General features: G+C 34.4%; 1 protein-coding gene across 1 annotated transcript; it reads right to left on the reverse strand.

The window, feature by feature from the left end:
• Window positions 1-255: 255 nt before the first annotated feature.
• LOC111994612 (respiratory burst oxidase homolog protein D) lies at window positions 256-5,920 on the reverse strand. Its single transcript, XM_024026498.2, has 12 exons — window positions 5,114-5,920; window positions 4,854-5,016; window positions 4,691-4,739; window positions 4,452-4,565; window positions 3,941-4,366; window positions 3,332-3,715; window positions 3,132-3,227; window positions 2,902-3,017; window positions 2,621-2,723; window positions 2,443-2,516; window positions 973-1,517; window positions 256-840 (listed from the first exon to the last, which is right to left on the reverse strand). Exons 1-12 carry the CDS (start codon window positions 5,727-5,729, stop codon window positions 731-733), a joined length of 2,796 nt encoding a protein of 931 aa, XP_023882266.1. The 5' UTR covers window positions 5,730-5,920; the 3' UTR covers window positions 256-730.
• Window positions 5,921-17,219: the final 11,299 nt, after the last annotated feature.

Raw genomic sequence — 17,219 nt, forward strand, 5'->3', positions numbered from 1 at the left:
GTCTTAAAAACTTAAACAGTTAAACAATAAAGAATTTTATCAATTAATTTAACACATTTATGTTTTCTTTGATTAGTGAATCTGATATTTATTAATTTGACAAAGGCCATCCATGATAATATCATTTATATATATATATTTGAATTTATAAATTTATATGCTATGTTAATTCTTTTGAAGAAAATGAAAATTCTGATCTCTGCTGGGCAATAAGACCCTTTTTGTCAACGATGAATCGATGATACAGTTTTAACGTCCATCCACAATTCATGCTTGATATATAAAGTGTCGGTCAATAAAACAACTTCTCTAGAAGATTTATATTCTATCGCGCCCTTTAGGCCTTTACTTTAAGGGGTGACATCCTAGCAAGAATACACTTGTATACATACATATTAAAAAATCAAGGAAGAAAAATGAATGAAAAAAAAAAAAGGGGAAAAATTATCATCACTCTATACGATTAGGTGCTCGTGGCTCCCACCATAAGCCAGCATTCCATATTGGTGGGTCCTCTCACTCTCATTCTCACCTTCGTCGAAGAGAGAGTTTCTAATACTTTAATAGTACCTTGCACTTGCACCCCCCTTGATTGCGGTAGCCTGGTAGCCTATTATCCAGTTTATGTCTATAGACTCTATACAATAATCAACTAGGGTACGAAACTTTCACATGGACGTGCTTCCTTCCATGTTCTTCTTCTTCTTCTTCTTCTTCTTCTTCTTCTCTTTTAAAAATTCTCTTTATGAAATTCGAATTTAGTGGATGTCCTATGAGAGAAGTCCAGCGCAAGTTGTTTAAGTTCCTTGGTCAGTGCTGGTGCCCCACAATAGAAAACTCCTGCATAATTTGGACCACATTTTTTGGTTATATATTATTTATATGAATATATAATACTTTTAATCATCTATAAGGTATTTTTTCAACACGTGTTAGGCAAAAAGAAGGTGGAGTGGGGTAGGTGAAACTCACCGACTCGTGTTTCTGGATGGTGAAGAGCAATCTTCTTGTAGACTTGTCGCCAATTGGGTTTGGCGAAGTGGGATTTGACTCTTGTGCCAGACACCACATCCAAACCACTCTTGGCATGGTGTAGTGATTGAAGCATTGCTATGAGTGCCGATCTTGCATCTCCTTCTTCATACACACTTGTACAATAGTTATGCAATTCTATCATTTGTTTCTCATCCATTTCAGCCACTTCATTCATTATCCCTTTGAACCACTCGAATGAGCCTTGTTCCCTTGTGACCCAATAGAAATAGGCTTTTCTTGTCCTGAATCCCTTGTTCTTATTGTGACTTGATGAAGAGCTACCTCTCCCACTTTCCAAAGCAGCCTCAGTTGTTGAATCTTGATCTTCCAAATCTTTGTTTTTTATGTTATTGATAATGTCTTTTACAATGCTAACCATCGGAGTGGCCCCAATCCCAAGCCCAACTAGTAACACCACATCGTATTTTTTGTAATCTTGTGCTGGAGCTCCATATGGACCGTCTATCAGTATCTTTGGAAAGCTGCATTTCATTTATTTAATCAACATTAATTAAGAATCCCAAAACCAAAACACCCTCACCCAAAAAAAATACTACTATATTGCCTACATCACTGGCAACATTAAAAACAGTATAGAGTTTGGAGACTCCGTTAATGTGAAATAAATTAACGAAGAATTAATGATAATAGAGCGCATTAATCGGTTAAAAAACGTCCCCTTCTTAATTCAAGTTCTTTGGTTCGGATTCTACACGACAGTGACCACTCCATGATTGGCGTTATTAACTATAGTCAATCAATGTGTGAACACGCATAACACAATTATTATTTATGTCAAAAGGTGTCCATATTGAACAAGAAATTATTGGTATATTGGTGTCACATACATGTAGATCACATGGACAAGGTTGACAAGAATGACCCGCATATATGTGACAAAAAAGTATAAAACACGTTCCCAAATTGAACACGGGTTTATTAATAGTCAGTACTATCTTTTTTAAATTATCTAAAACTTTAATTCTTGAGTGCTTTTCACCCCCTACAATTTGACTTATAAGCCAAAAGTCTCGTAGTTCCAAAATTCAACACGGGTTTATAGTAGTCAGTGCTATCTTTTTCAAAATTATCTAAAATTTTAGTTCTTGAGTGTTTAATAATCAAGACTTAAGGCCAAAAGTCTCCTAGTTCAATTTGTAGTTTTCGTGTTTCTAACAGAGATGATGGGACTGTTTGGTAAATGTGTTTAAACAACTATTTTTAATTTTTTTAAAAATACATGTGAATAAAAAAGTGTATGAAAATATGTATAATGTTTTCAAACTGAAAACATGTATTTAAACTTGCATATCAAACAGTGCTAGAGTTTTAAAATGTCTCACTCCAACTATCAAATTGTAAAAAAAAAATAAAATAAAATAAAAAATAAAAAAACAATCATCTTACCTGGGGTTGTTACCTCCTTGCATGAAATCAGCTCTGAGTAATCCGCTCTTCCCAGCAGTTGGAGGTTGACACACCTAACCAATGAAAACATAAAGTTTTAGTGCTAATTTAAAAGCTTGAAGCAGTGACTGATCATGAACACAACGATTTCTAAAGCACTTGTTAAACCACAACCAACCTCAGAGAAAACAGTTTTGAGCTGCCGTGTCCAGTCACCTAGTGTTCTAATGTGCACACTTAGGTAATCATCTCCTGGTGATGACGTAATGGAAAATGGGTGCCTGTTCAAAAAAAAAAAAAAAATCAACAATTGGTTTATTTTTTGATAAAAATAAACATATAGTTTTGGTTTATTGTAAGCATACAATTATTATAAGTTTGGTCAATCCGATCGGCCACTAACAACAATGTGCATCCAGTTGTATTGTATGTCACAACATATAATATAGTACTACCTACCATTCGAAGGCTGAGACAGCAGCACAGTTGACAAACATATACTGTCCACTCTTGTATCTAAAACCTTGAGGCTTCGACATGTGCAATGCTAACACATTTCCTGGATAAACAGCAACCTTCAAATTGAACAAAACACACATCCAATCAGTGCATTATGATTCAAAAGGGTGTAATTGAGTTTGAGAGAATGGTTTTAGGATTGAGATAAAAAGGCATAATAATTTGATTACCTTTAGAATTTTCACAGGCTTGATGCTTGATCTAAAAGCTCTAATTAACCTTTCACATGCATAAAGGGTCACAGGAACTGCCAAATACATCCATGTCTGCCAACAAAATAAAGTAGCTACAATGTCAAAACACAACTCTAAAAAACATAAGAGGGGACAGGTTAAAAGGTCACGAGAAGATTTAAAGAAATGAAACTAACCGTTTTCTGATACCACTTTTTTGTGATATAGAGTTTGATGCCGTGGACAATGAGGAGGGCATAGACAATGACAAAAAGATGGTGGGAATACCAAAAGGCATTGAATCCAGTAAATTTCTTGAGGGGCTTTGGTAGGTTGAGCTTGTTTCGTCTAAACCAAGGGGTAGCTAATGTGAATGCTATGGCCATCAAGATCACAATTATTATACCTGTGACCCCTTCAACTCCTTTCACAAACCACCAGTAGCTAGTAGGTTGTTCCCCAAAGTAATATACCATGGGCTCGTACTGTTCCGCAGTTGCGTGAAGAAGTCTTGGGAAATCACATGTTAAATGAGAAATCGCGTGTAGTCCAACCCCGACCCCAATTCCAACCGCAATTACCTGAGTTTTACATTCAATAAAGGGTAAAACATTTTAAGTTTTTTTTTTTGAGACCTTCGCTACGACAAAAAGGATCCTCTCCATTTGAAATGTATCCATAACAGAACAATGTTATAGTCATGAAATAGACGAAATGGAGAGGACCTTGTTTTGACAAAAACTCATACGAAAAAATATCAATCAAACAAATGACTGTAAACATTTTCGGTAGATCATATTATATACCTTGTGGAAATTCAGATTGTCATCAAAGGGAACAACGGTCCCTAATTTGGTTTTGTTTCTAAGCCAAGTAATGGTGTTCCGGCAGACAGGTAATAGTATTAGAGCCATGTTGAATTTAAGGGTCTCTGCCCCTCCTTTTGCAACGCAAACACAGTAGCCCATCACTTCGAATGCGGCCTTGTTTCGATACTGCACAAATTTGTAGGCAAAAAGACCCAGCATGATCCCAAGCCATAACATCATTACCCAGACCCTTTGCCAGTTATCCATTAGAAAGTACTTAATCTTTTGGTACCCTCTTCTCACTGGGTTGTCCTCCTGTGTTGGCTTCAGTTTCTGACTCAACATTTGACTCATAATTCGGCTATCACTTATTCTGACAGATTGGTTTGGAGCTTGCAATAGCAGTGTTTCAAGATGGTATATCTGTAATTAATTTGCCAATTGAGTCAAACTAAAGAAAGAGATATATAGAACAAGTAGTTAAAATAGACAGTTTTTAATAATATACCATGATGTACCCATTATTTTCTGGGTCTAGTTCTTCCATAATTAAAGCTGCATATTCCTTGGCTTGTTTCTGAATATTGGAAAGTTTGTTTGTAGAAGCACTAAGGCTGATAATCTGGAAAGAGAAGTAATCATGATGATGCTAAGATTAAATTCTATACTTGTGGAATACTTCGTAGAAAGTTAATATAATGCCGGGTCAAATGTGGTCCAATTTGGCCAAAGTGTTCGGTGGCCTACCTCAGCGACTTCTTCTTCTGCAATTCTTCCATCGGCATCTTTGTCTACCCTGTAATCATTACAAAAAATAAATGAATGAATGAGAAAAGGAGCTTGCGTGCGAATTAATGAGAAACTATGAAACTCAAAACCGCGTAAATTAAAGAGATATATATAAAATTACATGTCAAAGAAAATTTGGAGCCTGGAGTCGAAGCTTTCATCAGAGATTTGTTCCCAGAAGTCTTTCAGCTGTGCCTTGTTGATTGAATCACCACTAATGTTATATCGCCGAGCGAGTGCTCTGAACATCTCACCTGCGAACTCCTTAGACTCCTTGTTCATTCCTGTTACAAAACAAAAAGTATGCTGTAAATTAAATATTTTATTACAAAATTGACGTGGTGACAATGAATGTGACTGAATCTATTCTGTAATATTTACCTATGCATTCTCCAAACAAGGAGGAGGGAAGGAGTCCATTTTTAGAAGCGGTGAGATCATCGAACCGCTTCTCGATGGCCGGCCAACCAGCAGCGCCACTTGTCTTGGCGGCGATGAACTTGAGACCCTTCAAAGCATGAGCGGCGGCAGACTTTGTTCGATCAAAACGTGTCGAAGCAGAAGGTCTTCTTGTAAGAGATGTGAAACGTTTGAGCTCCTGAGAAACCTGGCGTATATGAGAGGAAGTGTTACGGAGCAAGTATGAACCAAAGGAGTTAGATTTGCTCCGTAAAGTTTTCTTTGCCAGCAAAGAAAGCTCAGGGTCTTCCTGAACATCACCACCCCCAACACCTGTTGTTTGAACACTGTGAACCGCAACGGAATCGTCACGAATGTCAAGAGTGATCTCAACGTAGCCATCATCGTCGTTGTTGTTTGTGGTTATTTGGTCACCTGGTAAATTGAATCTAGCACTCTTTTTCGAAGGTTTTCTGCTGTTGCTGTTGAATTCTTGAGTACCCAAAGGACCACTAAAAGCTCTTCTGTCATTTCCTCCCAAGCTTTCTGTGTCAGAATTATTTTCTGAATAAGCTCCTCTTCCATCGTTGCCTCTCATTTTTTGTTGTTGTTGTTGTTGTTGGTGACAAACAACACTGACGCAAGTGGGTTTAGCAAAACAGTTTCGATAAAAATAAACAAATGAAATTAATGGAGTTTCTGTTGTTGCTCTTCAGAACATCTTCAGAAACTTTGATAAAAATTTGCTACGGTTGATTTCTCAGAAAAATGGGGGTGTTAAAGAAATGTATATATAGGAGGTGGCGTAAGAAAAGTCAGAGATTGATTATGTTTACTCGCCCCTCTATGTATACAAAGTCGTAAACGCAACAACCAACCAAAGTTGTTCAGATATGAGAGTGAGACCACAAAATAATATATTGTTTTTTTATATTTAAAGGGATTAACAGTCAAACATAAAGTTTTTTCAATCCTGGCGGAGGTCAAACGTCCCCAAAAGACCAATGAACTCGCGTGCAATTATCATTCTCAAAAAAAAAAAAAAAAAAAAATCTCGCCTGCAATTATATACTTTAAAGACTATATGTTACGTGCCATAAATTTATAGGAAAGACTCGGCAAATAGGAATATTATAGTACTGCTATTCTCGTTATTCACACGGTAAAACTCGGACTTACTCGCAGCCAGGTGTTTGGTCATTGGTGGGCTTCCATGTGCACTACTTCTTCTTTGTTTTTGGGTAGAAATAAAATGGGCTTGTGTACCTCGGATCCAGACTGCACAATGTAATTGCAAACTAATGGATGAGATGGAGAGTTAAAAATTCATTTTTAATCTCAATTTTTTTTTATCAGAAATTTTTTTAACCTTTTATTATTATTATTTTACTTTTTAACTTTTCAAACTTCTACATTTATAGTTAATTGCACCATACATTATTGCATGAACTTCAAATCCATGTCGGATAATTACACCATATTATTTGTAGAGTTTTCAAACACACGCCATCAAGGAATTCTAGACATAGCGCACTCATTATTGATGAATTGAAATTAGAAAAGGAGTAGATGGAAAAAATTGTTTTCCGAATCATATAGGAAACGATTCTATGTCTCTTCATAAAATTGTTGGGAGGCCTTTTGAGGACATGATGTGATATATCTTATTTTATACACTAAAGCGTTTATCCAAAAATTCAAAAATGATGTATGCCATACTGTACTTACCACTATAAATCATTTTGTGAGACATGCAACATGGATGTCCAATGCTTGTTACGTTGAGAGATGATGTCAAATCATTATTAACAAAATGACTTTACAATTAAGATTTACTATTGAGTACATATTTTTTTGTGTTGTAATATATTCTTAATTTAAATAATAAAATTATCAGTTTGGTGGGTATACGATGAAGTTGTTTATTCTTAGCTCGGCTCTAGATGCTCGAAAGGGACATGAATTGCTTTTAAATTAATGATATTTATTTGTTGGTGAACAAGTTTTATCTTGCACACTTCACAAATAATGAAATTCTACTCTTAAAATATGAAACTTCACTATTATTAATATAATGTAGTTTGGCAGTAAGATTTCAAAAAATTATTAAATATTTATGAATTGTGTCAATGGCTGATAAATACTAGAAAACTAATAGTCTATCAACTTGTTCATAGAGTGGTTATACTTGAACAATTGTACTAAATTTTCCGGTTTTACTCCAAATGTGGAACAAACATTTTCAATCATTAATATTATCAAATTAGGTTTCGCAAAAAAATTGAAAGATGATTTTTTAACATACTTTGATTTTGTATATTGAAAGAAAAATTATGGAGAAATTTTTTAGAGAATCAATCACAAATGATTTCAGAATTGAAAAGAGTATAGAGTTCTATTTTAATGGATGGCAAATGATTGAATGGAAATGCATTAAGAGGCAACAACTTTGACCACGACGAGGAATTGCAAACTCTCCGTATCCACCTCCAAGATACAGTAAATTCTGGTGGTTATGACTAAAGTCTTGAAAATTCACACTTCCAATACCCATGGAGGCCATTACATTCAACGTCGAGAATGATATTTGTTTAATTTGTTTATGATAATTTCTTTCTGGTGGTTGTTGGTTTAGTTATCAAAATGTGTTTGGGTTTTAGGCCCGGTTGTACCAAGAATTACCAATTTTAAACCAAAAAGTTAAGTAGTTCAATAATGGTTAAATCAAACAACATGCCACAATGATTAAATCACCACAAGAAAACATAATGGTGACTTAAGAAAAGCCAATTGAACAACTTGTCCCATGGTAAAAACCACTAAGAGGGTTCAACCTTTCAACCCAAGGTAAACAAAATCCATTAGAATGGAATGGAAATTTATACAATAAATTTAACTCTAAATTTATTGTTAACTCATGTAGTACATACTATTATACTAATGTGGCCTCAAGTAGCTCCATTTCTATAGAATTTTCTATTTTGGATTTTGTTACACGTGAACCTTCCGCTCATGACTCCAAGTACTTGCTAGTTGCTAGAAGATTTGTACCAAAAGCTTTGACGAATCTGGATTGTAGCAACTTTGCTTCAATCACCGAATCTTCAAAACTTGAATTGGATCTCCGATTGATTATTCTAAGGAGTTGGGAAGTCTCCAATGGTAAGCCTCCAATGCTTGTATACAAAAACATGGCTCTCCAAAAGTCTATGAAAAATGTCCTCTAGGGTTACTTTTATACTTGACTTGCAAACCATGAAACCTCAAATGAAATGGCTGAAAAACTGTAGACTAGATAGCTGAATCTGCAAGAATCTCGATCTATTGAGATTTTGCTACGATTGATCAAGGTAAGAAGGTCTCGATAGGTTGAACCTAGAATCAAGTGGGATTCAAGATTCTGAACACCTTGGGTTCTTTACAACTTGAACCTTGGCTTGTCTTCTACTTGATATTGGCTTCAAACACACTCAAGATACACTAAGATTCTAAACTTGATTACACAAGGTCATGGTTTGCAAAACTAGTCCAATGGACCCAACAAAATGACATACAAAAAGGGTTCTACTAGTTGGAATTTCTGAAACCTTAGGCCAAAAACAATGGATGTAATAGTATTCGGCTTTCATGCTATAATGAGGCAATGTTCAAGTGGCAATCGGGGTGAATAGGTTTTTTTTTTTTTAAGTAAATAGTCAAGGACGAGGAGGTAAGGTTGAAACTACATACATGAAGCATAACAAAAGATAAGCCTGGTCTACTACTGTGTCAATATGATTATCTGAAGAACTTTGGACAGCCACACTAATCTCATTCTTCCAAAACAAGGCAAGGCCGCCACCCTGATTGTGGTGAGGAACAACAAACATGTGATCATACTGAATCTTATGACGAATACGTTCAAAACAATCCTTCTCCATTTTAGTTTCCATAATGAAAACCAGTTTGGTATCTTTGTTGTTGATTAAAGTAACGAGCTCATTCTCTGTCTGTAGATTCCCAAACCCACGACAGTTCCAGTTAAGGTAACTCATATGGACTGGTGGTGCTAGGGACCAGCCACTACCGGGAAGTTTTCTTTGTTCTCCACAATACCCATGTCCAACCGCTTCTTCTTCAAGAGCCCAGTTTCACTAGCATCTAGAAAAGGCCAGCAATGTTCATTAACTGCCACCTCAACAACTAAAGAAACATCCCCACCCTCTCGGGCTAGCTTTTTCCACTTCCTGCCTATCACTGGAGAAGCCAAAGGGCTCCCCACGTTCAAAATGTCACACAAGGGTTTATGAATTGGATCATGCCTATTGCTACTATGCTGCCTTAGCAGTGATGTTCTACTCTGATCCTCCAAAATTACACACCCCAAAAAATTAGTTGAAACTGTACTAGTGGTCTGTCCTAACTTAGCAACAGACCCAGCTAGTGCTTCCACCTCACTATTATGATTAAAAGGTTTGATAGACCATACTTGATAGGAGCTTGAAATGCACCAGCGATGGGCAAATTCTCGTTTGAAACTTCATCCAAACTTTGCACAACATCACTCATCAGGTCAGGTTTAGGGACTACGACCTTGTTCATTGGGGTCTTTGCTGTAGATGTATTTTTTTCCATTAAAGGGCCCTTCTTCCAGTAATATGGAACATGAGAACTATCGAACACCACGACTACCGTTTTCCTGAAAGGCCTCACGTGATCTACCTCAAGCCACTCGCCATACTGTTGGTCTTCTTTCTTAAGTCTTCCTTTGCCTTCCAACCACAAAGCACAATCCTTCTCAACATGGTTACATCTATCACACCAATAACAAAATTTTGGGAGCCGTTCGAACTTGAGGAGCGCCCATCCGATTTGTTTTCCTTCGGAGTTGAGTTTGCAGCAATGTGGAAGGGGTTTTGTTATATCAATGGCAACACAAACCCGGAGAAACTCGTTACTCAAGCCATCATCCTCTGGATCAGTAACCTAAACTGTGGTACCAATAATATTACCCACTGCCTCGCCAGTTTCCTGATTCATACTCTTCTCTGGAATATTATGCAGTTGCACCCAAAAACGAATTTTTGAATAAGTCAGATTAGGAACAGATTTTGTGTCTAGGGTACTTTCAAAGACCACCAAATTCTTATCATAAGACCTGGGCTCGAATTCCAACACCCTTAGCAGATCCAGTTCATCTTCAAATTCAAAGAGTAGAATATTTCCACCACTATCTCTAATCTTAAGTTCACCCTACTAGTTTCCACAATGGCTTAAATGTACGTGCAACAACTTTAGCATTGACTACTCGCTTGGTAAAGAATTTCCTTACAAGGCGATGGATGGTCGCCTCACCCTGTTGGGGTACATCTGCCCCTCTTACTTCCTCTTCCGATAAAGAAACCTCGACCATAAATCCTCCAAACCTGCTATCACGAAGAAACTCGGGACCCTCAAAACAATAATCCGGCCTATCCGAACCAAAGGAACAGAAGGGAACAAGACCTAAACCAGGTAAGGGACAAAATTTTACACACAAAAAAGGAGAAGCCCTAGCCAGAGAAAACCCTAACCAAAGCAAACCCTAGCAGCGTGAGAAACTGGCCATGAGACGAGGAGGCAAGGTTGAAACTACATACATGAGGCATAACAAAAGATAATTGTAGAGACTCAATTTGGATTGGACCCAGAAAAATGATGGTTTTCTAGCCCAACAAGCCCAAACAATAAATTTTTAGAGTGTGGGTGCAAGAACTAGTTCTATGTGGTAGAAAAGGTCACGGTTACAGTGTAGGCAAAGACACTTCAAGCTAACTATCTGATAAGAATTCTCCTCGGCTAGGTTTCAGGGGGTCTTTTTCTAAGCCTCCTCCTCCTTCTCCCTTTCTCTCCCCTTTTTCTTTTCAAAAAGACCTTTCTAATGTCACCTACTTTCTTCTTATATTCTCCGTTCCTCACTCCGTTTTCACCGTACACGTGTAGGCTTCGTTCTTAAGACTCCTTCTTGTCCCATCCAGCACCTCCCGGGAGCTTCACTTAGTGGCCATAAGGCTGCTTGATTACTATTCAGGTATCACCTCCACATTAATGCGGCCAGTGAGTTAGTTGGGAAGCATTTAATTTGGAGGTGGCAGCTCCAGAAGATATTTATTATCTCCCTCGGTTCTTCCCTTGTTCCACGTTCACCATTTAGTTCTAATGTAACTTTGTGGGGTGCCCTGAATAATCGAATAGTTATATCTACCTCGGACCATGGTATCCGAGATGCGTCTTATCCTCGGAGACGATTTGGGCCACTGCTTATGACCTCCGTCCCTCTTTCTTAGACTGGTCCCATGATACATTTCTTTAATCATCCTCGGACAAGCGAATGTCCTCGGACTGGGCCGTTGGGCCCCAAGCCCAAATCCTATGGTTCCTGTATCCTTTTAGATAACTGGCCCCACAATAATATTACCACTAACATCCAGTTCCAGCTTTAAAAACTTGGTTTTAAAATATTGAAGTAATAAAAGACTATGCCTTTTTAACATTACATTCGGAATCTAGTACAATTAGTTCATCTCTTAAAAAAATAATTTATCTATAAAAAAAAGTACAATTAAATTTTCATTGAGAATTTTCACTTTGAGAGAGAGAGAGAGAGAGAGAAGCCTGGAAAGAAAATTTTTTGTTCTAAGGGTTCCTTTCACTTTCTTTTAAAAATAGGAATCATTAGACTAGACATATGAATAACAAACCAATATGAGAGCATATCTATGTAATAAACTTTGAAAGGAAAAAAAATGTAATAATATCCTCAAAGACTAGTTATGACTTATGATAACATCTCTCTTACTGCACACTATGATGTTAAAATTTTTCTAAAAATTATAAATTAATAAAAATTAAGGTTTTGGGAGATTACAGTCTCTGGAACACATGGAAGAAGATCCTCTCTATTTCATTTAAAATGAAAATAGTAGACGAAAGAGTTTATTTCTATAGAATGCAACATCATTTAAAATTGTAAATTATGTTATAATACACATTTAAACTTATAATATTTAACTTGAACAAAGGTATGGATCTATTTGTTTACATGTGACTCCACAACTTTTTAAAATAGAATTTAAGACTCCAAACTTGATGACTTGTGAGTTCTGGTTAGCTCAACTGATAAATTCTCTTATCATTAAATTGATTTAGGATTTGAACCTATTCTAAACTTGATGAACTAGTCTCTGCAATTGTAAAAGTGTTTTCCCAAATTAATAAATCTAATGACACATTAAGTTCACTTTTTTTTTTCAAAATTGTTAAACAACAGGTTGTGATTGGTATAGAATAAAAATAATATCGTTAGTAGTCTCATGTGAGTAGTGACAAAGCATTATAAATTTTTAAGGAGGGGACAAGCTTAACACATCAAAGAAAAATAAATTAATCTAAAGAGTAATATATATGGCAAAAATGCATTTTTGTTCTTTATATTTTTGAAATATTTTCATTTTGGTTTTTATGTTTTAAAATTTTTGTTTTGGTCCTTGAGTTTTTCAACAATGTTTCACTTTGGTCTTCGCTGCCATTTCATTGATAGAAAAAGTTGTCGTAGCTGACAGAAAGCTCACTTAATACACACGACTAAAAGATAATAAAAAATATTTAATTGCTATTGAAAGAAGCACATTAGCAAGTAAAACGAATTTTAAAAAATCCACAAACCTAATATCACCAACCATACAATACACTCATTCTCATGTGTTGTGTGCTTTCCCAAACCTACTATCACCACCGCGCCAAAGTCAAACCTAAACACTAACCCTAAACCCTTTTTGATTTCCTATCAAATAAAATAAAATAAAATAAAATAAAATAAAAAAACCTAAAATTTCAATCCCATACTTCATCAAAACTTAAAACCCTAACCCTAAACCTAATTTCCAATTCTTCATCTTCACCTTAATGTGCTTCTCTCTCTGGGTCGCTCTCTGTGCCACCTCTCTTCCCTTTCACTTGCTAAAATTTCTGATAGTGCCCTCCAAACCCCCAAAGAATTCTAGCCCAATCACCCTTAAAAATCATTGAGAGCTGAGTCACCCATGTGGTCATGATCGTGGAGATTATTATTATGCGTGATTTATTCCCTAACATCTCGAATCTCTAGTACTATCGACTGGACCAGCTCAAGGCGATTAGGATTGATGACCTAATTCAATTCGAGACACCCAGTTGAAGATCATGGAGTGCCATGTCAGAAAGGTAAGGTGTGAGGCGTTTTATTTTCATTTGGTTTAATGGGGAATTTAGGGGCCTTTTTCTTTTTCTTTTTCTTTTTTTTTTGGGGGGGGGGGGTGGGGGTTGTCAGTGTGTTAATTTGTTTGCCAAAGTGATAGAAAAAACATGTATTTATTGTGGAGGCCATTTGATGAATTTAAGATCACTTTTTGTGGGTTATCGCATGCTCAGGTCACAATTAGAGTTGTATTACTTTCTTGTAGATTTATTTGGGTCTCTAATCAATTTTCATTGATTCTATTGTTATATTGAGATTTTTTCCCCCGGAATTAAATCTTTTTGGTCGTGTATGACTGATTTAGTAAAAGAATATTGCTGAAGCAGTGATGGGGATTTTCTCGAAGCTTTGGGTTATGTCTAGCTTATATTGAGATTTTCTCTACATTTATTGTTGTGATTGGTTGCCAGGTAAGTGGAAGGAACAAAAAAAGGAATCTTGGGTTTTTTTTTTTTTTTTGCTTTTTTATTCCAGATGTGTATTTTTTTTTTTTTTTTATTAAAACGCTTATGTGACATTTTTTTAATAGCAATTAAATTTATTTTATTAATCATGTGTGTGCCAAGGGAGCATTACCCACAAACAAACACACACACACACACACATACACATAAAGTATGTTTGTAACATGATTTAAAATATGTTATTTTCTCTTATCTAATAAACTTATTTACACCAAGATAGTCTAAGGTTTCATTTTGTTTTTTTTAGTCCTTAATGTTTATGTTTGTTGTCAATGCTACTTCTCTTGTCCATAAACTCTGTTAACTAATAAAAAAAAAATTTAATACTAAAAAATTAATTCCTTTTAGTGTTAAAAACAATTTTTAATAATAATTCCCCAATTTTAATGGATGTAAATTGTATATTTTTCCAATTTTTTTTTTTAATTTTATTAATTTTTACTAGTAAAAATATATATATTTTTAATACTTAATGAAGTCTATGGACAGAAGGATGACAATAAACATAAACTTTAAAAACTAAAATAACAAAAAATAAAACTTAAGAGATGAAAATGACAAATCACAAAACTTAAAGGATTTGATTTGTTTTTTATTTTTTTATTTGGTTTCATCCAGGTAATTAGTAACCTTTGAACTCTCTTTTAAGTCATACCTACCATAATTAATGTTCTTTAAACATATGAGATCAAATTTTTTGCAAAAGAATTTAGTGATTACAAAATTAGAATATACTAATAGCTTTAAAATTTATGAAATATATTAAATTTAATCAATTTGAATAATTTTTTTTCAAATAAACATTAATTTGTACATATGCCTAAATATACAAGCTAATATAAGAAAAATATAACAACACTAATAAAAACTAAAACAAAATATTATTTTTCATAAAAGACAAATGAAATAAGGATCTCAAATTCCTAGCCACAAAATTCACAATTGTCCTTTTTTATAAAGATTAAAAATAAAAACATAATAAAATTTTAGTATTCATATCTCTAACTCTCCAAATGCAATATTAAAAAAAAAAAAAATTGTTTTTTAAATATATAGAAGACTTCTATTAAAGAGATTTACTTGTCTACCTCTAGAAATATATCTCTTGAATATACTTTTGTGTAATGATCTACTTTTTTTAATTTTTATTTTACTATTTTAATGAGCAATGTATGGTAAGAGAGAGAGAGAGAGAGAGAGAGAGAGAGAGAGAGATGATTTATAGAGCTACATATGTTATAGCACTAAAAATGCCATTATTCATATAAATATAGTAGAATTTAAAAAAAAAATCCAAAGAGTCATTAGTTAAATTTATATATAAATAAATAAATAAATACAAAATCACTTTTTTGGAGACAGAAAAAGTGAAATCTAAATTTTCAAGATCCGGATACACTTTTACACCGAAAAAATTTTAAAATTTTGGAGTCAAGGTCTTCAAGATTTGGATCCCTTTTATGTATAAATTGTTTTAATGAAATCATAATTGTTTTCTTTGTCCATTACCAATAAATTCTAATTGACTCCTTATACATACTGTCACTGTGACCACAAAATACGACATCATTGACATGACTTACAATTTACTAATTACATGGCATCTTCTTCTACTCATTTTAAATTCTTTTTCAATATTCCTTTAAACTAAGAAAGAATCACCTATGACTTCACTTCACTTATGCGTGCATGACGTAAATTAGCAACTTTCTTTTTCTCAAAAACCTTAAGAAATTACTTTAGAATAGTAGTCTTTATTACTAGAAATAAAATATATTGTAATAAATTAGTTACTTTTATTCATAATTTTGGTTATTACGTATTAAAAATTTGTATTTTTTTGAAAATATATTAATTTTAAAAGTTGTTATATAATTTACAAGTACTAAAGAATAACTATTACATTAATTTTAGAAAAAAATAATTATTCTTCAATTCAATAGTTAATCCTTAGGAATAAATATTATCTATGATAACATTGCAACCAAATATCAATTACACATAATAATGTGTAAGTATGTGTAATTGAAATGGTTATCCATGTGTAATTGATAATAAAAAATATCAATTACACATGGATAACCATTTCATTATAGGATCTACTACAACATACTAAACCTTCCCTTATTGTTTAATCACATTATTTTGTCTCTCAAGAAGTTAAGTGATTAACTTTGTGTGTGTGTGTTGGGGGGGGGGGGGGGTCATATCAAAGTTACGCTTGATATTTATTTATAATTTTTTCAATTATTTATCTATATTTTGTGGGATTTATTGTATATGGGTTTAGTCTCAACTTTGTGAAGAATTGCTCAAATCAGAGGATTTCGCGACTAGCTCACAAGTAGGTCGGGATTGCAACACCCACGAGAGCTCATGTGAGGACCACATGCTGAAGTTTAAAAGTCTATTATACTTGGGTCTCACGAGTAGCTTAAAAGAAGGCCCACCTACGAGCAACCTATTAGCCATTTACATATGGATTTTTGTGTGCATCTTCCTCTTCTTCACTCACATTATATATACCCTCATTGCTCACGAAATTGAAAAAGAAGAGTTTTTGAGAGAAATCCCTAGAAACACCATTGGAGAGTTAGTAATTGTGAGCCTACAATTTACTACACAAATCTCTTAGATTTTCTCTACTCTGTTTCCTCTTCAATTGTCATACATTGAGAGAAGATTTCATTCAAACACAGCCCATGAGTGTTAAGAGTGTTTTTGGACCATAGGAAGCATTGGAGCTTAACCATACATATAACAAGTAAGGTGTATTGGAGCGATCGAGTGTATTGTGGGATTTGAAAAGTTTGTGAAGACAAGATTTCTTCAAATCCATAGTTAGTAGGAAATTTGAGGGCTCAAGTACTTTGGGTAGCACAGGCTTTGAGAGTTTTTGTGTATTCATGTACTCCAACAAATTTACTAATGGATCATTTCAATTTGTCAAGCTCCAGAGAGGTTTTTCCGTCAAGTTCTTTAGTTTTCCTCTTCGAAAACATGAATCTAGTGTCATCCTTGGTTTGCTTTCCTTTTAAGTACTACCCTTAGATAATTTCCTTGTTCAAATATTCTTATCCATGCTCTTTTCTTTTTTCTTTTCTTTTTTCTTCCAGATAGTACCAATTGGTGTAGGCAGAGATTGAAACTCAGATCTCTTATTCAACAACAAGAGATTTTACCAATTGATTAATTGGTTAATTACAGAAATTCTGCACTAATTGTGATTAGTCTAAAATTAATCAAGCCATAATTAAAATTTGGGAGTCTTAATTGGCATAGATTAATTAGACTAGTGCACTTTCAAGTGTAATTAATTAGTATTTTGAAAATTCTATTAATATATTACATGTTTTTTATGTTTTTTTTT

The sequence above is a fragment of the Quercus suber genome, unplaced genomic scaffold, assembly GCF_002906115.3.
Source record: "Quercus suber isolate HL8 unplaced genomic scaffold, Cork oak 2.0 scaffold_114, whole genome shotgun sequence".
NCBI lineage: Eukaryota > Viridiplantae > Streptophyta > Magnoliopsida > Fagales > Fagaceae > Quercus > Quercus suber.

Excerpts from the sequence above, each read along its gene's own strand:
- LOC111994612 (XM_024026498.2), bottom strand. The coding sequence starts at position 5,729 with ATGAGAGGCAACGATGGAAGAGGAGCTTATTCAGAAAATAATTCTGAC. Across the intron at positions 4,367-4,451 it reads AAAATAATGGGTACATCATG|ATATACCATCTTGAAACACT; the intron begins GTATATTATTAA and ends AATTAATTACAG. Across the intron at positions 2,724-2,901 it reads GCTGTCTCAGCCTTCGAATG|GCACCCATTTTCCATTACGT; the intron begins GTAGGTAGTACT and ends TTTTTTGAACAG.